This window comes from Canis aureus, chromosome 12, assembly GCF_053574225.1.
Source record: "Canis aureus isolate CA01 chromosome 12, VMU_Caureus_v.1.0, whole genome shotgun sequence".
NCBI lineage: Eukaryota > Metazoa > Chordata > Mammalia > Carnivora > Canidae > Canis > Canis aureus.
The window spans coordinates 30,861,075-30,885,771 of NC_135622.1; the positions used below are offsets into that span (position 1 = coordinate 30,861,075).

General features: G+C 44.3%; 1 protein-coding gene and 1 long non-coding RNA gene across 21 annotated transcripts in view; one reads left to right on the top strand and one right to left on the bottom strand.

Annotated features, from left to right (window-relative positions):
• The window catches only part of KCNG3 (potassium voltage-gated channel modifier subfamily G member 3), an 84,878-nt gene extending 80,163 nt beyond the window's left edge, over positions 1 to 4,715 (top strand). For 5 of the 20 annotated variants that reach the window (XR_013349332.1, XR_013349342.1, XM_077843453.1 and 2 more), the window contains 2 exons: positions 1,475 to 1,647; positions 2,366 to 4,714. Coding sequence is in view for 13 of the 20 variants with exons in the window: in XM_077843453.1 (XP_077699579.1) it covers positions 1,475 to 1,603 (129 nt within the window). In the remaining 7 variants the exon portion in view is untranslated. Of the gene's footprint in view, positions 1 to 1,474; positions 1,648 to 2,365 lie in introns of those variants that run through there. The other 15 variants (XM_077843447.1, XM_077843448.1, XM_077843446.1 and 12 more) reach the window with 7 other exon arrangements.
• A 12,821-nt stretch (positions 4,716 to 17,536) lies between these two features.
• LOC144324659 (uncharacterized) lies at positions 17,537 to 22,962 on the bottom strand. The gene is made up of 3 exons (XR_013390086.1): positions 22,836 to 22,962; positions 20,916 to 20,989; positions 17,537 to 19,544 (listed from the first exon to the last, which is right to left on the bottom strand). It is a non-coding gene; the product is annotated as an uncharacterized LOC144324659 (long non-coding RNA).
• Positions 22,963 to 24,697: the final 1,735 nt, after the last annotated feature.

The following is a 24,697-nucleotide window of genomic DNA, read 5'->3' on the forward strand; positions in this document are numbered from 1 at the left end:
GTGGTTGAAAATTCGAGGAAGATGATTTTAACTGTCATGATTGCTGGAGATTATCTCTGGCATTTGGGCACATTCAGGGATGCTGAACATCCTACACTCTTGGGAAGTGTTCCATACAACACAAACTTGTCTGGCTCAAAATACTGAATAGTCTCAAGGGAGGATCCAGTGCAGGAAAAACCCTGGGTGGAGAGGCTGAAGTTTCCAGGGAGAGGACACTGAACTGATGCCAGCAGGTGTGTGTGGGGCATTGAGACAGGCACAGAGGGGGCCAGGGATATTTTAGCAGAAGGGGCAAGGTGAGCCAATGTCAGAAGTGAGAACACATGGGCCATCATCTTAGAATGAGAAGTAATTCAAGGTTTGGGCAGTTGGAGGTAAGACTGGAAACATAATAGGTCTTGAAGTGCCATGCTAACTAAGTAGTTTGGATTCATTTCCTGAGTGGTGCATAGGTCCCGTAGGTACACAAGACAAGGAACAAGAGCACAACTGCTCAGGAAGGTTGACTCTGGCCACAATGTGTGGGACAGGGCAGACGGCTGCTTCCTCATATCTGGGGTCTGTGATTTACTTTACTTTGCCTCTCTAGGCCCCGATTTCTCATTTACAAAATACCCAGCACACAAATTGTTTCCAGGTTTAAATGAGACATTATGCAAAGTACCCAGCATGTGTTGCGCAGTGCACGGCAGCAGCGTCAGTAATAGTGGCCATTATAGTTTGTGGCTTCAGGTATATTGGTTCCTGCTGCTCCCACTACCAGCTGCCGGCCCAGAAAGCTGACCGTAGATATGCAAATTGGTGTGTCTTGATGCAAAAGTGTGTTAGCCACTGGTGAGAGAGATGGTTCCCCTCTTTCGCCCTTGACCTTCTTTCCCACTGGGGAAATTGAGGAGGCCCAGCCGCAGCCCATACCATGACTCTGTTCCCAGATGGATTATCCCTAAATCACAAAGGTGGTTGTGGAGTCATTCAGGACCTCAGAACATCTGACAGAGGCCTACCCTTTCTTGATTTCTTTCTTTCCTTCCTTCCAAGATTTTGTTTATGTAGTGACAGAGAAGGAGAGAGAGCACAAGCAGGGGGAGCTGCAGGCAGAGGGAGAGGGAGAAGCAGGCTCCCCGCTGAGCAGGGAGCCCGATGTGGGAATCCATCCCAGGAGTCTGGGATTATGATCTGAGCGGAAGGCAGACGCTTCACGGGCTAAGCCTCCCAGGTGAAGCGAGGTCCTCTCTTCTAAAACTCTCCGAGGCTGCCCATCTGTGCAGCTGTGCACGCAGGTTCAGATTCTTCAGCGTGGCCTCCGAGCGCCCCTAGCGGCCTGTCCTGCCCACACAGCCCATCCCTGGCCCTCTGCACCTCCAGCTGGCTTTCCTTGAAACCTCCCTGCGCCTTGCTGACACTGGGACTTTCTGCCTCAGGGTCCCACATCACTTTCTCTCCCTACTGAAATCCTGTTTATCTTTCTCAGTCCAGCTCAGCTGCCTCCGCTTCCAGGAAGTCTTCTCCTGCCTTCTGCCTCGGGAAGGGCTCCCTCTGCAACCTTGACGCACTTGGCCATGGCCTGCCCGGTTCCGCACCTTGTGTCGTGGTGGGTTGACTAGCAACTGACGTTTGCCTTTGGGGCTGTTATGTTCCTCAAAGGTGAGGACTAGTCTTTGGCCAGCATCTCAAGGGCAGCACTTGTTCATTCTGACATTCTCAGGGCTGACCTCAGTGCCTTGCAGATCCTTGGTAGTGATAAATATTTTTTCACCAGGATTAAATTTTTCTCTCCTCTACTGTTTGGTGCTTTGTAACTGGCCAACAAATCTTTTTGACTTGATTTGAGGACTGAGTGAAGAAAGACTAGCACCTGGGAGGCATTTGTTCCCCCAATTATTTACAAGAAATAGCAGAGGCCTGAAGTTATAAACGACAACTGGCAGCGCAGCCGACAGCCCATGTGTCCCAGCTTTCTGGAGTGGCAGTGGTGGTCTTGCTGACAGCCTCACTCCAGAGAGTGGCAACGCTGGCACCTACAGACCTGGGGTGAGCCAGGTAGGCAGAACAGGGGAGAGGAGGTGTGGAGAAGCACCAGCTGAGGGATTTGGGGAAGGGAAGCCAGCATTTCAGCTTGAACCTTACAACACACTTCTCTTTGGAAAGCCAGCAACAGGATCATTAATGCTGCTTTTTAAAATTTAGACAGTCTGTTTCACTCAAGCAGTTCTGAGGTTTGATGACCAGTAAGCTGATGGCTTGGGAGGTTGTTCTAATAACTTTATTTTCACAAAATGAAAGCAAATGGCCCCATCATTGTTGTTATTAAACCACTAGGTGGTTTCTATTTTTAAAAAGATGTGTTTTTTTTTTTTTTAAGAGAGAGTGAGAGAGCACAAGCGGGAGGAACGGCAGAAGGAGAGGGAAAGAGAAAATCCTCAAGCAAACTCCCTGCTGAGCGAGGAGCCTATGCACCAGGCCACTTGAATCCCAGGACCCTGAGTGGAAACCAAGAGTCGGCTGCTTCACCGATTACACCACCCAGGCGCCCCATTAGGTGGTTTTTAGACAACTGAACAGTAGGCTGAGTCAAACCAGAGCTGGAGATCCATCCCCAACTCCTAGTTAGAGCAGACCCCCATTGCCGCTCTGGTTTGCAGGTCTAAAAGCTGTTGATCATATCTTCAAGAACTGAGCAACATTGTGGAACGTCTTGTACCGTATTCTCAGGCCTTTGCCCTTCCTCCCCAAGGCCATCTCCTGAGTGGGCCTGAAGAAATAGGGTGGGGATGATGGCTGATTGAGCCACTGTGGAACTCCACCAGTGGTCCTTACCTAGGGTGTCAGGCCTGCAAGCACTTTAGGTGACGAGTCCATCCACAGCCCTCTCGTGGCTCTCCTGAGACCACCAGCAAGGCTGGCCAGGATTCTGAGTTTACAAAACCAATCCAAGTCTCAGCCGTCATAGGCTTCCTTTATTTGACCAATGGACTCCTTACAGGCAAAAGGGAAAAGAAACATGCTTACGTCATTAGAAATTGGCACAGGTCACCAAGAGGTGACTAGAGGCCAGAGAAGGGGCTTGAGGTCTAGGCGGGGACATGGGGTGGGACTTGCAGCCTTATTTCTCCAAGGACAAACCTGTTGAAGTTGACCTTTCAACATCACGCCACCTGATTTCCTGGCCAAACTGGCTTCTTCCCCCTATAATACTTGCCACAGACCGCAGCTGCATACCTCCAGGCTGTTGGAACAAGTCATCTGGTCTTAAAAAAATAAAATAAAATATCCCTCTTTGAAGACTACAAGGCATCCCACCACCCAGGGCGAGTGCCATAGAACAAACACCAGTCTTTGGGCTCCGTTTCAAGCCATTAACTTAATGGCTCTGGTGCTTGGAAGCTCTGCTGAGGACAAGAGTTACCCTGTTACATAAACATATTCATCTGGCTGAAAACATGTTATTGTTTTCGGAGTAATGGTCATTCGAAGTAATGTGTGTGTGCGTTTTTCCCTTCTGATCATCGTGAATAGTATTCAGGCTCTTTTGGAAAAGTGGTAACAGCCCCCATGAAGCTCAAAGAACGACAGCATTTCCTTTCCTCCCGATCAGACGGGCTATTAGAATCATTTTGCACAAGTCGAGGGCTGGTACCCGGCCATCACCGCTGAGAAGGTAATTAGGAGATAATGTCAGTGGCAGAGAAAGTTGTCAGAGCAGAGTGGTCTCCTGCCGCTCTCCGAGCGTAGAGTGTGCATGTGGGGAGGACACAATCCTTAGTGCAAATAAATGTGGAGGAAGAGCCCAACCATCCCTTTGCTGCTGAGGAGAGGATCGTCGGGTTGCAGGGCTCTGCCGCCGGCTTCACCCACCAAAGGCCCGTCCGGCCGCTGCTCCCCTAACTCTCTACGCAGACGTGGGCAGAGGCGGGCGTCCCCGATTATTACAATGCACAGCGGAGATAAGGAGGCAGCTAATTGAATTTAATTCGCTGAGGAGGCAACCAATTTTGTGCCGAAGCTTAACTGCTGGATGGTAAATATTTTGCACTTGGTGCTCATCTCCTGAAAACTGAATGCCAATTGTTTTTGCAAGACAGATTGTTGGGTCGAAGGGCAGAATGGTGGGCAGTCAGGGAACGGCTGGCAGGGCCCCCAGGCCTGGCCTTTAGCCCGTGTTGGTGGGTTGGCCTGCTCTCCCTGTTGCCAGCGCCTGCTGCCGGAGGGAGACACACACGACAGGGACCAGGGTCTGTGAGGCAGGCTCTGTGAGGAGATTCTAGGTCCAAATTTAGATTTGCCAAAGTAAACAAAAATGCAAGCCTCCCTCTCTCTGTATGTGACAGCTAGTAGAACGGTTGGAATGTATGTGTGTGTGTGTGCCTGCACGCAGTGCTTATTTATGGAAAAGCTGTTCCTTGAGGTTTTAGATAGTGGGTGATACCGTGTATTTCTGAACTTTGTCCGCCACCAGTGGTCAGCAGTCAGCACTCGGCTGTTTTGCTCCTGTTTCTCTTGGATCTGGGTTATTTGTTCACTCTCCTTTTTCTCTGTTTCCTTACTACCCTTAATCGACTTCATTTCAGAACTGACCCGAGATGCTGCCACACATTTTCCTCCTGGGAAGAATAATTCACATTTTATCTCTGATTGAGTACTTAGCATAGTATTTGGCCATCACAGATACTCAACAAGAATTTGTGGGACAAGGCAGCCCGGGGGGCTCAGCAGTTTAGCGCCGCCTGCAGCCCAGGGCCTGATCCTGGAGACCCGGGATCGAGTCCCACATTGGGCTCCCTACATGGAGCCTGCTTCTCCCTCTGCCTGTGTCTCTGCCTCTCTCTTTGTGTCTCTCATAAATAAATAAACATCTTCTTTAAAAAAAAAAGAATTTGTGGGACGAATAAGTGAAAAAAAAAAAAAAAAACCTGTTCTATATTTGTCTTTTTCTCAAGGAACTAGGCAGGAGGTGTGACTCCAGGGCCTTTGGGTTGTGATGGTTATGGTTTGAGCCATGAAAACCTTATCCACCCAAACTGGGTGTGGGGGGGGTGTCTCAAGGAAGGTTATCATTTTTTTTAATCTTTTTTTTTTAAGATTTTATTTATTCATGAGAGACAGAGAGAGAGGGAGAGAGAGAGGCAGAGACACAGGCAGAGGGAGCAGGCTCCATGCAGGGAGCCTGACGTGGGACTCGATCCCCAGTCTCCAGGATCCGGCCCTGGGCTGAAGGCGGCGCTAAACCGCTGCACCACCGGGGCTGCCCAGGTTATCATTTCTTCATCTGTACCTGGGAGTGGCTGTCTAATCATCGGGGCCCAAGGGGTGGCATCTAATGCCACAGCGCCTGGCAGTTCACTTGGGTTCTTCATAACTCACAAGGGTCCTGTCACTTGAGACAATGTTTTTCTTCGTGACTCACACTAAGAACTAAGGAATGAATTCAGGTACTCACATAGACCAGTCCCAGTGTGGGGTAGTTATTGTCTGAAAACAGTCAGATAAAACAAAATTAATTACAGCAAGAAAATAAAAGAAGTTCTGGTAGAATGAACTCGATGAATTTATAATTACTGAGATTTCTTTTCCTTTGAGAAGACACACTTATCAGAGATGGACTCTGTTGAACCAAGGCTGGAAAGTGGTAACTGCATAGTGATTGTGGGAAAACCAGGGGGTGGGAGCAAGAGGAGAATTTAGTGAACAAAAGTCAGAAATTCCAGTGGGATGTTTCCTGTATATGTATCAGACTGGGAGAATCAAGGTGGCAGCTGCCTTGGAGGCTAAAAAAATAGTCATTCTCTGGGGATCCAATGCAGACCTTCAGGCATGGAGGATGTATATATATTTTCTACCATTATATTTTTTACAAAATGGACATATTCCTCTCTTTTTAAATAAAACTTTATACAATTTAAAAATATCACAAAAGTAAATAAAATCAAAGGTATGTATCCATGTAATCTTACCTTGTAGTAGTAACCAGATTGAGAGGACATTGGTTCTGCCATACACATGTGGGGCTCCCCTCAGGTCACCTGAAAACAGATCTCATATGCACAGCCCAAGCAAGGGGTGACTGTCCCCATAGATCCATCTGTGTGGGGTAATTCTGAGGGCCCTCAGGAGGTGAAGCCCAGGGAGGGGGGCCACAGCGCCCATCAACACACCGTTGATTGGCTCTGTCCCTTCCAGGCTCATTGCTCCTTCTGGACTTCCTAAGATCATCTCCCAAATAAAGTGGTTGCACCCAAATGCTTGCTTCATGATGTGGTTGGGGACCCCTAACGCATTCATAATCACCTCCTCAATTTACACTGTCTTGCACCCAGAACCAGAGAAGGGCCATGGCTTGGGAGCCCTCCTGCCTTTCTGCCTCCTTTTCTTTCCTACCCAAGCCTCTCTGGTCCTCATCTCTGCGTTCCTTTTGCTGCTTAGCTCCCTGGTCCAGAGCCCATCTCTCTTCTCATGGAATCACATTCCCACCCAACATACATTTTCTTGTTTATTTTGGTAATATAAGTACATTTTAGAGGCACACCCTAATTTACAGCTCAATAGGTAACACATTCAATCATCATTTGCTCAGGCACACGTGTCGATCATCATTGTGTCAAGCATAGAGCAGACGAGAGGAGTAGGTCTTATGTCTATCCTCAAAGCAGAGAGTAGGAAGACAGAGACATTTGTGAAACAGGTGCAGTATAGTATGTCAATTGTTATTATACACATTGGGGAAGAGAATTGGTGTTGGAGTTAGGAACTTAGAAACAATGCAATGTTTGATGGTCGCCACCTAAGTGTGATAGGTTGAATAATGGCTGCAGGTTCCACACTGCCTGCAGAATGAGTTTCAAACATCTTCACCAGAGACGTTTGTCAGAAGCTTGTGAGACGCAAGTGGAATAATGCAGGCCTGCCCCAAAGATGTCCACATCCTAATCCCCAGCACCTGTGAATATATTAATTTACATGGTAAAAGAGACTGCAGATATAATTAAATTACACATCGTGAGAGGGGAGATTGACCTGGATTATTTTTTTCTTATTTTTTTTAAAGATTTTTATTTATTCATTAGAGACAGAGAGAGAGAGAGGCAGAGACACAGGTAGAGGGAGAAGCAGACTCCATTCCGGGAGCCCGACATGGGACTCGATCCCGGGTCTCCAGGATCACGCCCTGGGCTGAAAACAGCACTAAACCACTGAGCCACCCGGGCTGCTCTTTTTTTTTATGATTTATTTTTTATTTTTATTGATTTATGATAGTCACAGAGAGAGAGAGAGAGAGAGAGAGGCAGAGACACAGGCAGAGGGAGAAGCAGGCCCCATGCACCGGGAGCCCGATGTGGGATTCGATCCCGGGTCTCCAGGATAGCGCCCTGGGCCAAAGGCAGGCGCCAAACCGCTGGGCCACCCAGAGATCCCATTCTTTTTTTTTTTTTTTTTTTTTAATTTCCGGGCTGCTCTTAACCTGGATTATCCAAGAAATAATCACAAGAGACCTTGTAAGAGGGAAGTAGAAATGTCAGACTCAGAGAAAGATTTAAAGATGCTACACTGCTATCTTTGAAGACAGAGGAAGGGACCATGAGCTAGAGAATGAAGGCACCAAGAATCTGGAAAAGGAATCAGCCCTGCCAATGCCTTGACCTTGTCCAGTGGAACTGATTTTGGACTTGTGACCTCCTGAATTATGAGTAAATTTGTATTATGTTAAGCCACTAAAAATATGGTAATTTGCTATGGCACTAATAGGAAACTAATACAGCAGGTAAACAAAAACTTGTTATGAGGGGCACCTGAGTGGCATAGTTGGTTAAACCTCTGACTCTTGATTTCAGATCAGATGTTGATCTCAGGGTCATGAGTTCAAGTCCCATGTTAAAAAAAAAAAAAAAACAAGGGACACCTGGGTGGCTCAGTGGTTGAGCATCGCCTTTGGCTTGGGTCGTGATTCCAGGGTCCTGGAATCATGTCTCATATTGGGCTCCCCCACAGGGAGCCTGCTTCTCCCTCTGCCTGTGTCTCTGCCTCTCTCTGTGTGTTTCATAAATAAATAAATAAAATCTTTAAAACAACAACAAAAAACAAAGCAAGAAGGAAAGAAAAAGAAACCTGTTACCAGATAAAATACAAGACAACCAGTTAAATTTGAAGTTCAGATAAACAATGAATATTTTTTTAGTATAATTTTTTTGGTATATCTCATGCAATATTTGGGATATACCTATACTGAAAAATTATTTATTGTTTATCTGAACTTCAAATTTAACAGAGCGTTTCTTACTACTATTTGTTAAACCCGGCCACCCTACCGATAGCTGAATTGGGCAATGGCCCCACTGAAGGTAGGTCTGGGTGCCTGGGCCTCCTGGGACCCACCATCAGGTTCCTGGTCCCCTGGAAAACTGAGCCCTTCTTATCCTCAACTACCTCCAGAGTCCTAATCCTCAAGCCCAGCCACAGGACCTGAGGATGAAGAAAGGGAGGTCTGAGTCCTAAAGCAAGGCTCCCCAGAGTACTGGTCCTTCCCAAGTCAGCCCTGGGGAGCAGGCAACTGCCTGCCAGAGGAGACTCTGCAGGACACTGGGACTGGATCAGTGTATGACCTTCACGATCCACTGGCTGAATGAATACAACATTGAGAGACTCATAAATCTGCTAGGAGATATTGTCATAATTACCTTTGAGGTTTAAGAAATGCAAATCAAAACAACAAAATATTTTTGCCCATCAAATTAGCTAAAACTTGAAAGATAAGAGTGACAGCTGATTTTTTGGGTGCTAAGGTTGTCCCAGGAACTTGGAGATGGATTCCCTGATGTAGTTCCCACAGCAACCTTTGCTGCTGGTTCTGTCATCCTCACTCCTGATAAGGAGTGAGGCTTAGTGATGCTAAGCAGGTGGTGTGGCCATGAGGCTCCCCACACCCCGGGGTAGAGGGGATGGAGGAATGGCTGTGGCCCTTCTGTAAGGTGACTAGGCAATACCTAACAAGATTTAGATGCATACTCTCATCAACTCAGAATTGCTCATCAATGGGGGCCTATTGAAATAAATTACATCACAGCTGTACAAATGGGGTGTATTGATAAGTGTGAATGTGTGCATGCACGCAGGCATATGTGTGTGTATATATGTAAAGAGAGGTCTTGACAACATAGGAGCATTGTTGGGAAAATAGAGAGTTGTAGAACAGTATAGCATCATTTTATTTGGGTAAAAAAGTATATTTATCCATACTACATTTTATCTATGCTTTCTACATATATTTATCTATATTATCTATACACTTATATCTCTATAGCTAATCACAAAAATCTTTAATGAATATGTATTTTTTTTGAAGTCAAGGCAAAAAACATCACCATATTTTGAGTCTCTCTGAACTTCTGTTCATTCCCTGCCAGGCAGAGTCTTTGCACCACCTTGGCTCAGTTGGCCTCAGGGCCTTGACCCATGCTGTCACCAGGGCATGGAGTGTTGCCTGTCCTACACCAAGATACCTCCTACACCTACACCAAGAGGAATTCTCTTCCCTCAAGGTCAGCTCAGCATGCACCCACCACTGCTGTCAGTTCTCCAGGAGAGGTTCCCAAACTAGCAGATTCTGGGCAATCTTGTCTCAAAAGCACCTAGATCAGGTCCACATGCACAATTTCACACTTTTGTGAAGCCCTCTGTGGTATCTTCACCCTGTCTTGTGCAAGCAACAACAAACTGTAAATGTCTCGAAAGCAGATGCAGGTCTTCAACTCCTGTGGTCTTCCTTCAGCCTCCTAGCAGCCCCCAGGGCAGGTGCTGACTATTGCTGAACAGAAAGGCAGAGCCATGGTTAAGCATCACTTCTACTGCGCCCTTGCCAGGCGGCAGTAAAGCAGTAAAAAGGTTTCCCTGTGAACATTTATAGTTTGCATCTCTTGGTCTGTGTTCCTTGAATCTATTGACTTATGAAGTTAAAGATAATTGCAAATGTTACCAAGGATGTTTTTATTTATTTATTAGTTCACTTTAGGTTTTTAAAGATTTTATTTATTTGAGAGAGCACAAACGAGGGAAGGGGCAGAGGGTGAGGGAGAAGCAGGCTCCCCACAAAGCAGGGAATGCAATGCGGAATTCTATCCCAGGACCCTGGGATCATGACCTGAGCTGAAAGCAGACGTTTAAGCCACTGAACCACCCAGGTGCCCCTGTTTATTTATTTTAATGTTTATTTATTTATTTGGGGGTCAGGGGAGGAACAGATGGAGGGAAAGAGAGAATTCCAAGCAGGGTCCCCACTGAGCACAGAGCCAGACACAATGGCTAGATCCCAGGCCGCCCAGACCACCACCCTAACTGAAAACAAGGTCAGACGCTCAACTGACTGCACCATCCAGGCGCCCCTTAAACACTTGTAATGCTACCCCCGATCCTCCCTTTTCGTGAAACATGTAAAATAAGATAAGAATAGAAAAGATCCTCTTGCCATCCCAGAGTTCAACCCTATGAGTTAATGATTAGGCACAAACCAAGCTAGAATTTTGTTTCTATGTGTATATTAAATGTAATATCTTTCCATATTCTTCTGTATCTATTATCTATCTATGTATCTATCTAATTATCACTGTCTATCTATTATCTTGATAGAAACAGAAGCTTGTATTCCCATACTCTCAACAATTGTGCTCAGATCACCAGGAGTTTCTACTATGCTCTCCCCTTCGTATCTGCTTATCTGCTATCAAGAAGCTCCATGGAGCACAAAAAGCTGCTCAACATCACTAGTCACCAGGGGAATGCAAATGGCATTCATTCTGATCAGGATGGCTATTAAAAAACCAGACAGGGCAGCCCAGGTGGCTCAGCAGTTTAGCATCACCTTTAGCCCAGGGTGTGATCCTGGAGACCCGGAATCGAGTCCCACGTCAGGCTCCCTGCATGGAGCCTGCTTCTCCCTCTGCCTCTCTCTCTCTCTGTATCTCTAATAAATAAATAAAATCTTTAAAAAAATAAAAATTAAAAAATTAAAAACCAGACAATAAGGAGTGGTAGTGAGGACATGAAGAAATAGAATCCCAGTACACTGCTGGCAGAAACATAGAACAGTGCAGTCATTGTGGAAAGTGGTATGATGGTTCCTCAAAAAAGTAAACAGAATTACATGTCACCCAACAATTCCACTTCTGGGGATATATCCCAAAGAAGTGAAAGCAGGAACTCAGATAGATATTTGCCCCCTCACGTTCACAGCAGCAGTGTTCACAGTAGTCAAAAGATGGAAGCAAACTAAGTGTCCATTGACCAATGAATGGATAAGCTAAATATGGTATGTACACATGATGGAATATCATTCAGCCTTAAAAAGGGAGGACATTTGTTTTTTTTTTAATAATAAATTTATTTTTTATTGGTGTTCAATTTACCAACATACAAAATAACACCCAGTGCTCATCCCGTCAAGTGCCCCCCTCAGTGCCCGTCACCCATTCACCCCCACCCCCGTCCTCCTCCCCTTCCATCACACCCAGCCCGTTTCCCAGAGTTAGGAGTCTTTATGTTCTGTCTCCCTTTCTGATATTAGGGAGGACATTTGGACACATGTTACAACATGGAGGAATCTTGAAGACGTAGTGCTAAATGAATTAAGCCAGTTGCAAAGGACAAATATTGTATGATTCCTCTTAGATGAGGTCCCTAGAGTAGTCAAATTCCAGAACAGAAAGTAGAATGGTAATTGCCAAGAGCTGGAGGTGGGGCAGGGGGAATGGGAAGTTAGTGTTTAATGACTAAATAAAGTTAGTGTTTAATGAAGTTAGAATTACAGCTGGGAAGATGAAAAAGTCCCAGAGATGAATGGTAGTGACAGTTGCACAATAATGTAAGTACTTACTACCACACCAATGTGCACTTAAAAATGGTCCAAACAGTAGATTTTCTGTTATGTATATTTTACCAATCACACAAAAAATAGCTTTGTGAAGGAGTCAAAGGTGGTATTCTGTCCCACAAAGAAGTATACTCTTCTAGTACTAAAGCCTACTGGTTTTGAGTCTTCAGAATATACCAGGTACCAAGTAAACATTTTTTTAAGGGTTTGTTTATTCATTCATGAGAGACACAGAGAGAGAGGCAGAGACGTAGGCAGAGGGAGAAGCAGGCTCCACGCAGGGTGAGACTCAATCCCTGGACCCCGGGATCACACCCTGAGCCAAAGGCAGATGTTCAACCACTGAGCCATCCACGTGCCCCATCAATTAAATAGCTAATATGCATTATTTTACTTTCTTCCCTCAGCCACCCTGAGGCTGGTACTACTTTTACCTTCATTGTAAAGAGCAGAAAACTGAGGCATGAAGAGATTTAGGTGACTTGCCCACAGTCTCCAGCTGAGAAGGAAGTCAGCAGTGGAACTCACAGTGGTTGGCTTCCAAGCCCAACCTTTAGCCCTCCTGCTGTACCCTCGTGCTAGCGAAAGACAAATCCGTTGACTGGGCAGGCCACAACACATGGTAAGGAACTGAATGCAGGTTCTGAAAAAGCGTGCACCAGCAGAGCCTTGCATTCCCAGGACGTGGATAAAAGCCAGGCATTTTGACCAGATCCGCATTTGCAGGCCCTTCAAAGGGAATATTTGTAGGCAGAGATGACCGAGATTCTCTGTACTTTGCACAGCACACTAGACCACCGCAGCTGCCGGCCCTTCTCCCCACCAGCCCCCCTCTTCTCTTAGAATCCGCTGCCTTTTTGACATGAAAAATGTACTGTAATGAGTCTACTGGCTAATTAATTAAAAGGGAAAAAATCCCAATCTTCAAATATGAAATGATTAATTACATAAGCATTAACACCTCTGCACACTCAGAATGGCACGTCTTTAATGTAAAACTTTTCCAGCACATTATTTTCTGCCGACGTGTACGTTTTCTGCCCGTACAAGGCCGACTTCTCATACACCCTGGTCCATTTCACAGCAAATGGCCCCAAATGGTGTTTATCCCGCTCATTAGGAGCCTGTATCAATTAAGCAGGCCTGGCTGAGCAGCCTGTCCAGGTCTGCGTCTGCTGGGCTGGCGAGTCTGTGTTCTCCTCACCCGCAAGCAGGCTGGGACACCCCACGGCCCTCGCCACCGCGGAGAGGCCCTGGTGCTTTCCATGAGACCAGGACAGAGCTCTGACATCAGAGAGAATCGTTGTGTGATGCTTGCACTTCATGGCTTTTTTTTTTTTTAAGATGTTATTTATTCATGAGAGATATAGAAAGACAGAGGCACAGGCAGAGGGAGAAGCAGGCTCCCTGTGAGGATCCTGATGCGGGACTCGATCCCAGGACACCGGGATCACGACCTGAGCCAAAGGCAAACACTCAGCCACCGAGCCACCCAGGTGTTTCTACTTCACAGCTTTTTAAAAGCTTATCATCTGGTTCAGACTCACAACTCTAAGCTGCTGGTGCCCTGAGCCTTTTAGTTTTTGTTTTTAACCAGAAGAACCTCCCTCTTCTCTTCCTCCCCTGCTTCCCAGCCAGTGCCCTACATGAGAAACCTTTCTCCATCTTACTTGTGCACCCTCAGCTTGACCTTTTCCCCTTGCAAGGAAGTGAGGTCAGGGCTTCAGGACCTTCTCTGCAGGGGCTGCAGGGGTCTTGGGCCTGGGGTGGGCAGCAGGGAGTCCTGTGTACTGGCACTGCCCTGGTACCTGTTGTCTGTTGACAGAGGCCACTTTTCCTCAAGGGACTCGCCTGGGCCCCAGGATGGCGCCCAGATCTGCTGATGTGAGCTGCTTGCTGAACAATCAGTAGTACGTGAAATGTTTCTCAGAGGAATTAGCTGCCACTTCCTAAGCAGAAATGTTGCAATGCCCTGAGTTACTGGATGGAGTGGTTGTCTCAATCGGGGTGGGAAACCTCACCTGTCATTAGCAACAGAAGAACTTATTTATGCTTCTGGCTGTAAAAATCATTACCTGACAGGAGAAGCCTACAGAGGCAAAGCTCTACATGCCACAAAGATGGAGATATTAATGGAGGGCACACACTGAGAATGACACTTCCATTTTCCAGAAGCATAAAATGGTATTTTTTCCCCATAGAAATTGTGAAAAAGAGAAGCTATTATGGTTCAACATTTAGACAGGCATTAAAGCACTTTTGATACAAATTGATTTTTTTTTTTTTACTCCCGTGGACTGAATTCATTAGCAAATGAGTTGGATTTCCTACTTTCAGGATCCGGACAAACAGGAAGGTTGTTCTAGTGTCTCCTTTCTCTTTCCCACTTTGATCCTCTTGAATCTGTGCTGTCCAGAACTGTAGCCATTAATGATATGTGGCTATCCAAAGAAAAATTAAAATAATATAAAATTACAAACTAAATTCCTCAGTTGTGCCAGCCACATTTCATTCAAATGCTTGACAGTCACACATAGTTGGCACAGATATAGAACATTACCATCCTCACAGAATATTCTATTTTTTTAGGTTTGTATATTTTTTTTTTAGTAATTTCTACACCCAACATGGGGCTTGAACTCACAACCCTGAGATCAAGGGTCCTGCACTCTACCAATTGAGCCAGGCAGGTGTCCCCAGAATGTTCTATGGTACTACTAATTGACCTTTTTATTAAAGTTAACTGTGTGTTTTGGGGTAGTATTTATTTACTTATTTATTTTTACATATTTTATTTCTTTATTTGAGGGAGAGGGAGGGACAGAGAGAGAGAGAGAGAGAGAGAGAGAGAATCTGAAGCAGACTCCTCGCTGAGCACAGGGCCTGACATGCAGTTCCATCTACCACCCAGAGATCATGACCTGAGCTGAAACCAAGAGTTGGTCACTCAACTGACTAAACCACCAGGGGCCCCTGGGGTAGTATTTATTAAACAGTACTTTTGTAGCCTATATGTAATTTAAATAACAAGTCACTGAAACACTTAGTAGTATTTCCTCCTAAATCTCTTCTTCCCCAGACCCCTCCACATGCACAGACCTCACTGCCTCAATGTCCCAGCTACCTAGCTACATGAAGTTGTTTCTTATGTGGTTCTTCTTAGAAATGAAAAGTTCTCCCAGATTTTCTAAACTGTAGGTCTGCAAGCCCAGGAGAAGGTATAAATGTTTGATGGCAGCAGACAAGTGCCATTGGCCAATGGCCTCACTGTGTCAGGGCCACTGCTGCTGGCCCCTCTTCCAACTGCCTTGTGAACCACCTCAGATCCTTATCAGCCTGACTCCACCCATTGCCCCTGGAGACCATCCTTTTATTGGTGCGACAGTGTCCATGTGGCAAAAATGTGACCTGAGTCACTAAAGACAAAACTTCCTTATGCCTACAAGGTGCTGCTGAATGGCTGTGGGCCTCCAGTGGCCGTCAACTCAGGTTACACGTGGCTTTATCAAGGGAATTTAATGGAAAGTGATTTCTTCGCTACAATATTTGCAATCAGTGTAAAAGTAGGTTTGGTCTTTTTTGCTTTGTTTTTAATTCTGAAGCACAAAATCTTTACTGAGAGTAGTTATTCTTGCATCATTTAACTTAGAATCCTACCGTGCTGCTCTCCCTGAAGCTTGCAGGATAAATGGCACTTTTACAACCCACCGGAAATTAAGTGCTATTTGACTGGCAGCATTATAGCTCTCTTGGAAAAGTCTGTGGCCACCGCTCTCAGTTCTCAAATTTGATCAGCCCCCAGCCCTCCCAGAACATGCAGGAAGTCAGGTCACTAGCCTAGTTAGCATTCCTGTGGTTAAACCTCATTCTGGATAGACATTGAATGTTGTTGGCTGGACAGGCTTTCAGATCCAAAGGCAGGTACCTCTGTGGAGCCTCATGGGGCCCCTCCCAGGGAGGGGTTGATTTGGAGGTCCATGGCACCGCAAGATGAGTAGACCATTTTCAGGACTGGCCCTGGGGTCACTGCTCCCCTTATCCATTTCTCAGCTGGGGAGGCTTCCCTATACCTGTTTGTGCTGTGGGTAAAGTCTGAAAGGCTCTCCTGTTGATAGAAGCCCTCTGCAAATGCAGTCTCATCAGCCTATTGAAAAGCAGTAATACTCCATTGTTTCTCAAAGAATCCTTGCAATTAGAGGAGGCAGAGGAGAAATTATTACAGAGCTAAGTTATTAGATCCGTTCCATGGAACATTTTTTAAAAACCAAGCTCATTTTCCTGAGAGAAAATTTAATGCAATCGCTCTCTCTTAAAGCACCTGATGCCACCACTCTGCCTCTAGCTGTAAGCTGTCGACCGAAAACAAGGGGGTTGCTGTGATGAGAACATGGCTGGGGGTGTGCGCCAGGCAGGACAACGCCAAGAAGCCAAAAACAACAAGAGGGAAAACAATGAAGTGAGATCCACCCAGATGGTAAACATAGCTCTAGAACTCAACAAACACACACGTGGGCCCCCCCTTCGGTGGGAGGTGTGGAGGGAGTGGGGGTAGCAGTTCACAGGTCAGTCTAGAAATGAACAGAAACTCGTAGGGGTCCAAGAAGACTGCACCCTAACTGGGGTCGCTATCACCATGGTATGTCTGGGAGCCCCCCGTTGAGTGTCTGCTCTGGCCAAGGCTGGGGGATGGGTGTATCAGAACAAAGAATTCATAGGATCCAGCAAGAGCCATCCCGTCTGCCCGCTTTCTGCAATTATTAGCAATAGTAGGAGTGGCTACAGTTTCCTGAGTGCTTACTCTCCTAGGCACTGAGCCCTCACAAAGTAGGTATGATTCCCGTTTTATAGATAAAGAAGCTGAGTGACAGTGAAGTTAAGTGAAAAAATCCTGTAGCAGGTGCATAAACCACGAATTAAACCCTGCGGAGAACATCTCAGGACTTTCAATTCTCTGGGTTAACTAGGTCCTCATTGCACATGGTGGATCAAGGAAGGTGATTTTTTTTTTTTTTTTTTTTTTTTATGATTTGGGAGTTGTTGTGAGCTTTTTAAAACTATACACCATGTTCAAATTCAACTGTTACCTGTGTTATTCATATTACTAAATCATTTATTTTGACTGAGTAAAAGGAATTGGTTTAGAGAGACACTTAATGTAATCTATTCTTCAAATTTGTGGAGATTTTTGTAACGCCCTCAATGTTTCTTTTTAGTGGGTGTGGGAGAGCCGGGGACAGGAAGGAAGGTGGGGTGTTAAAAGGCAAACATAGAAAAGATTCTTCATAAAAAAAGAAAACACGTCTAGAAATGATTGCTCCATAAACAAAACATGAGTGCACACAGCAATTTCATGTTCTCGTTCCACCCACTCGGTTGTTCTTAATGATTCAAGAACAGAACTGCCTGGGCAGATTTACAGGCTCTGCGTTCCTGACATCTGTGCCGAAACAAGGCTATGTGTGTATGTGCGTGTGTGTGTGTTCACAGAGCGCTTGCTTCTGCTGGGGTGGGGGTGGGGGGCTGTGTGGAAACACAAATACCTTGATTTGAATTTTACCTTTACCATGATTTAAATGAAAATACATGCAGTTTATTCTCCCATATGCATCCATGGTCTGTTAGGATATAAGAATAGGTGCTGGCAAAGAAGACAGGGTAGCCTTGGAGTCTGGGGTTTGGATGAGATGTGATGATCACACAATCACGTGTTAAAAACCACGACTTCTCCAGCTCTCCTCACTGTCTCCTCACTCTCCTCACTGAAAGCCAGGCTTCAACGTCAGTCTCTTGCTGGAAATCTTTGGGTTGTTGGGATCGGTGCTTTAGCAAATTATTCTTCTGGGTCAGTGTCAGTGGAGAGCGGGGTTGTGGCTGGGGTTTCCAGGCCCAGGGCAAGCGGCCCTTGACTTGGGCTTCCTGAGTTTCTCAGTTGTGGTTTTGGGAATGTCATACTCTCTCCAGTCCCCTTTCTTTCAAGGGGGAGATTTGCCTTCCATTAGACACTTTTCCTAGATTTATAACTTCCTCCAACCCTTTTCTTCCATGGCTTTGCTTCCCCCAGACTGTCATGGAGATAGTCAGAAGCCTGACCATTTCTTGGAAGGAAGACCTCCAGACTGACCTCCCTGTCTCTCCACCCCAACTTGGCCATCAGGAATCACCTGGCAAGCTATGCCCAGGTACTAGTGATCACAGGCTGGTACCTTTGCTACCTGATAACACAATAATCCTGTGATTTAGATCCTTCATTTTGCCTCTGAGACTTAAGAGTGGGGAAGTCACTCTCCCAAGGTAACTGAACTTGTCAGTAGGAATATCTAGGATTCATACCCAGGCTGGTCTGATGTTCTAGCCAAGTTCCTGTCACTCTCTTTCAGAAGGTGATCTGAAGTTAGACCTATGACTTTGTGTTTCTGTGTTGCAGAAACTATAGAAATGCCAAATCTCCACTGTTTAAGAGCCTGAGGCGGAAGGAGAAGCAAGTAAAATTATGATTTGGTATTTGAAAATCATGTGATTTTTTATTTTCACACTGATGCTAAAAGATTGGCTGTTATTTTAGTGGGATACTCATCTCTTTGGCCTTCAACCTTTCAAGATAGATTCCACATCTTTAGGGGCTATTTTCATACTGGGTCCTATCTGAGGCTCTGGTTTGTTGTCCCATGGTCTTAACTAATATTTACCAATCTTGGGGAAAGGAAGAGGGAAAAGCAAAAAGGACATAAGTATACGGTTTGAGAAAATGGAAAGATTTTTAGGTTACAAGTTTTATTGTAACCAGCTAACTTTATACAAACACAGCATCCAGTGGACTTAAAATTCTAATCCTTTATATCATGCTAAATCGATTTTTGGTTCATATCAGTGAATAGATCCAGTTTTACAGTTTTTGTTCAATATTATTTTCCATATAGAGTTCCATATATTTACATACTTTCTTCTAATTTTTTAAGCACATATAATCTTATTTCATTTTTTAAATTCTCTTCTTCTTCTTTTCTTCTCCTTCTCCTTCTCCTTCTCCTTCTCCTTCTCCTTCTTCTTCTTCTTCTTCTTCTTCTTCTTCTTTTTCTTCTTCTTCTCCTTCTCAGAGAGAGAGAGAGAGAGAGCCCAGAGCAGGGGCAGAGGGAGAAGGAGAGAGAGAATCTTAAGTAGGCTTCATGCCCCCAATATGGGGCTCAATTTCCAACCCTGAGGTCGTAACCGGAACCAAAATCAAGAGTCCACTGCTTAACTGACTGAGCCAGCCAGGTGCCTCTGATCTTATTTAATTCTTGCCATCACCCTGTTAAGTTGAAAATTTTATTTTGTGGCCGAGAGAGGTTAAGGAACTAGCCCAAGGTCACAAGTCTAGTGTAGAGCTGGGACCCGGACATACTAACTTTCAGTGGCTCTGGAGCACCCCATGTTTTGATATTGGTTAGAGTCACAAAGATTTTTCTAAAGACAAAAGGTTCTCCACCTGAAAAGAAAATGATCCATCAACATTTACCTTCTTGAGACCCAGGTTTTTCATCTCTTTTTTCACTTGATCACCAGTTTCCATAGCCATCAGGGTGCTCATGTAAATAACTACACAGGACGGTCACTTGTTTCTCACAGCAATGTGCGGAGATGATGTTTGTTCTTTTGTTCATTTGATCATCATCATTCATTCATTAATTAACTCATTTATCCAACAGCCCTGTGAAGAAGAACCACTATAGTGTTAACACTAATGGGCAGAACAATCCTCCAGTGATCCCTCATGTGGTTTGTTACTTGGAGACTGTCGCTCACTAGGCTCCTCACATCTATGCAAGGGACGAGTAAAGAATATTCTAAATTAATTGGTAGCTTAGGGTGTAAGTGCACGAAAACATTTTAAAATTCTAATTTTTATGCCTTTTGGGGGCCTTGTGCTATTTGTGTGTATATGGACTTACAAACAGATATGCGTGCTTGCTGTAAAATATTGCAACATTGCTGACATATGTGATACAGAGAGTGAGAATCTCCAGGAGTTAGGAACCACCCTCTGACCCACACTGGAGAAGGCTAATCCTTCCATTCTATGTATAGGACAACATTATGTTATATATACTAAATCTGTATAGATGATGTTAATGTAAAGTTGCAGGAATCTTGTTTTGGATTTCAACTTTTTTCTATGCATAATTAAGTGTATTTAAAATGCTTTAAAATAAATTATGAGTCATACCTCAGCCTTTCTTAACCAGTGAGATGAAATGTGATGTGTCAAAATTGAGTTAAATCCATAATCTCTGTGGATGTGCTTTTGACTTGCACATCATGAAAAGCAGGCAGACAAAAGTGAGGCAGCTTCACACACCATACTGACATTCACGAAGGAGAAGGTCAGAGCAGGGAGTTGATGTCAATATGTTCAGCCTGTAGTACAATAAAGCTGTCCTAGCAACTGTAACCCCAGCTGCCAGTTCCCCTTCTTTGGGTGAGAAATGTGCCATTCAGATCCTTGACTCCTCCTGTGAAAATACCATGCCTTAGCAAAGCTTTAATTGTTTTTCAATAATATCGATAGAATCTAGATTTCAGGTTTCAAAGACAATTTTGCACACCAGATAGGGCTTTATCTGACAAAAAGACTAAGCGACGACAGCTGAGATTTCTATTCTGCCGCATGAAAATTACCAGATGATTGCACGACAGGTGTCATCGTTCTGAAAAATCATAAAATGTATATAGCTTTCCATTTTGTTTTCCGATATTTTATCAATGGTGTTTGTCTTGGGGATATCACTGGCAGTTTTAAATGCTGGGGAAAGGGCAGCCCAGGTGGCTTAGCGCTTTAGTGCTGCCTTCAGCCTGGGGTGTGATCCTGGAGACCTGGGATAGAGTCCCACGTTGGGCTCCCTGCATGGAGTCTGCTTCTCCCTCTGCCTGTGTCTCTCATAAATAAATAAAGTCTTTAAAAAAATAAATGTCAGGGAAATGTTTTTCCTCTGCCTTTCTTTTTGCCAAAGAGAGGATAGACAAAAGCCACGATAGAACACAAGTGATGCCATTGTAGTCCATTTTCCACCAGAGAAATTACCTTAGAATGGGCAAAATCCACACACACAGACAGGCTTCCCCAGGGTAGAAAGGTTCTTCAGTTTGCAGATTTGGCTGCAAAGAAACAGTAAAGTGGGGGAAAGGAGGGCTTCTGGAGGCCTGTGTACTAGATGGTAATACAGCCTAGAACAAATGCTCATTGCTTATATTTCTGCTCCCCACTGATGACACCAAAGCCAGGTGACATACGAAGGCTTCTGAAGACAGGGAAGGATGGAGGGAGCGAGAGAGAGGAGCCCACAGCCCACAATGACCTCAACTACTACAGGGCCTACATGCTTTAACTTGGCCAGGCCCACCAAGCATCAATTTTTAAAAGCCAATTCTTGGAAAATTGGAGAATTAAAAAAATTAAGAACTATTTCACATGGAGGCATTTCCTATTTATATTCAGTACAAACCAATTTAAAATTTATATTGGTCTTCCATCCACTCTCGAGTGCTCTCACAGAGTAGCCTGCCAGAGGCCATTAGCACACAGTCTTCACAAATGGAGAAGCGGCTGCAGTCTGATTCACCCTGAGCCAGACTAGCATTTGCACAAGCTCAGATCACTTGGTGATTGACAAGCTTCTCTGTACTGTGAACTGTGGTCACTTCTCCTCAGAATACGATAGTGAATAACCTGAAGGGATCATGATATAAAGAAAGATCATGCTTTGATGTTGGGTGGGATATGCAAATAAGAATGAGAATAGCTGGCTTCGGTGCTGTCAGAGTGCTGTGTTTTATTTGAGAAATGAGACAAAATCTTCCTATGATCAGCCACTCCATGTGACATCCCAACCCACACTCTGCTACTGACATTTTACCTCCCACTGAACAGCCCGGCTGTTGTAACATTTTCAGGATTCTTAATTTATGTCTTGCAGGATCTAAAATCAGATGGCAGGAACTTTAGGAAAATAACCAATGTTGACAGGCACCTTTATACTTCAAGAAGCTGGTACACCTTCATGCTCTAAAAGTTGGGAATGTTCTCTACTTTCTTCTTCCAATGTATGTCCAGAAGACAGGAGAATGGAAGCAAAGAGCTGTCCTAAATCATTTCACTTCTCTTTTCAACCTAAACTCTGTGAAGGCCCTTTCCTTCTACCTAGTATGTGTTAGCAAGTTTATGCTCCTTTCTTGGTATGAGTGATTCCAGCATATAAAAATTATTTTTTTTAATGATTTTGTTTATTTATTCATGAGCAACACACAGAGAGAGAGAGGCAGAGACACAGGCAGAGGGAAAAGCAGGCTCCATGCAGGGAGCCCAAGGTGGGACTCAATCCCGGGTCTCCAGGATCAGGCCCTGGGGTGAAGGAGGAGCTCAACCACTAAGCCACCCGGGCTGCCCAGGATTTTAAAAATTAATTTAAGGGGTGCCTGGGTGGCTCAGCGGTTGAGTGTCTGCCTTCGGCCCAGGGCGTGTTCCTGGAGTCCTGGGTTTGATTCCCACATCAGGCTCCCTGCATGGAGCCTGCTTCTCTCTCTGCCTCTCTCTCTGTGTCTCTCATGAATAAATAAATAAAATCTTTAAAAAGATAAAAATTAATTTATTTTTATTTATTTTTTATTTTTTTAAAAATTTTTATTTATTTATGATAGTCACACAGAGAGAGAGAGAGAGAGAGAGAGGCAGAGACACGGCAGAGGGAGAAGCAGGCTCCATGCACCGGGAGCCCGACGTGGGACTCGATCCCTGGTCTCCAGGATCGGGCCCTGGGCCAAAGGCAGGCGCTAAACCGCTGCGCCACCCAGGGATCCTAATAAAAATTAATTTAAAAAGTTAATTAATCAATTGGTTAAATTAATCAGGAAAAGACTTTTATATATCATCAAGAGCTGTGGAAAAGTAAAAATAACTGAAAGGTAAGATCAGCAAGTTAACATATGTGTAAGCTTTATAACTTACAGAACTGTTGATTCTCAGAACACCAGTGAGGGAGAATAGATGATGATGATGATTCCTACTTTATAGAAGCAAGTGAAGCTCAGAAAATGGAAATGACTTGTTGCAAATCACTCAGCCTTGAAGAAATCACAACTCAAACCCAAAGTGAATGTTTTTTCCATTATGCCACAATGTTGCTTTGTAAAAGCAGCGACTTTGGATGGGCTGATCATATGAATATGCCTGAAATCTTTGCTCTTCAGAATGTTGGTAGTGCTGAACACTTGGGGCTCTTGGGTTTACACCTGGCAGTCAGGATGCTGATGTAGACCCTAGATCTAGAACACTTACTTAGCCTTCATCCTCTTCAGGATGAATTCATTTCTATTTCTCTATAATATAGTGCATAAGAGTACAGATTTTTGAGCCAGATGACTAGTTCTTCTACTAACAGCTGACCGGTGCAAGTGACTTTTCTGGTACTATAAGATGAAGATGATAATAGCACTTGCTTCATAGTATTGTTGTAAAGATTAAATGAGTTTATTGTTGGGAAATGCTATGTAAAGGTTGGTTAGTATCATCTATCAGTTTTCCACGTGCTTTCATAAACGCATCATAATATGCTGTAAAAACCTGTATAAAGCTAAGAAAAGCCTTAATCCATCCCTGGAAGTAGGAAACTAGTATGCTACATTCATACAGTACCTTGCACATAATGGAGGCTTAAAAACATCTTTATTATTATTTTTTATTGGAGTATATAGTTGACACACAACTAGTTTCAAGTACACAGCATAGTGATTGGACAAGTTAATATATTATGCTATGTTTAATGCAAGTGTCTGTCCCAAAATATCACTATTATAATATCATTGCTATATTCCTTATGCTGTGCCTTTTATTCCTGTGACTTATTCATTCTGTAACTGGAAGCCTGTATCTTCCACTCCCCTTCACCCATTTAGCCCCACTCCCCCACCCCTCTTCCCTCTGGCAACCATCAATTTGTTCTCTGTATTTATAGGTCTGATTCTGCTTATTCAAAAAAAAATTTTTTTTAGATTCCACTTATGAATGAAATCATATGGTATTTGTCCTTCTCAGTCTGGCTTATTTCACTTTGCATAATACCTTCTAGGTCCATCCATGTTATCACAAATGGCAAGATCCCATTCTTTTTAACAGTTCTGTAATATTCCATTATTTCTATCTATGCACAGTCTCTCTCTCTCTCTCTCTCACACACACACACACACACCGCACATATTCCTTATTAATTTGTCTATTGATGGACACTTAGGTTGTTTCCATATCTTGCTTATTGTAAATAATGCTGCAACAAACAAGGATGCATATATATATCCTTATGTGTTACTACTTTTGTTTTCTTTGGGTAAATATCACTGGAATTATTGGATCATAGGGTATTTCTATTTATTTATTTATTTATTTATTTATTTATTTATTTATTTATTTATTTATCTATTTATTTATTTATGATAGTCACACACACACACAGAGAGAGGCAGAGACATAGGCAGAGGGAGAAGCAGGCTCCATGCACCGGGAGCCCGACGTGGGATTCGATCCCCGGTCTCCAGGATCGCGCCCTGGGCCAAAGGCAGGCGCCAAACCGCTGCGCCACCCAGGGATCCCGGTATTTCTATTTTTAATTAAATAACCTCTTTAAATTGAACTAAAGTGAATGCTACTGGAACTTAGAGTGGTAGTCCTGGATCTTCCAGGCTCAAGGTCCAAATTTTTTCAAATGTTTCTGGTCTACCTCTTCTCCATTCCTCACTTCATTTATCTCTAAGGGCAGAGGCCTGGAAAAGGATGAGTAACCAACCAATATCCTTAAAACTCAGGTTCTTAGAAAC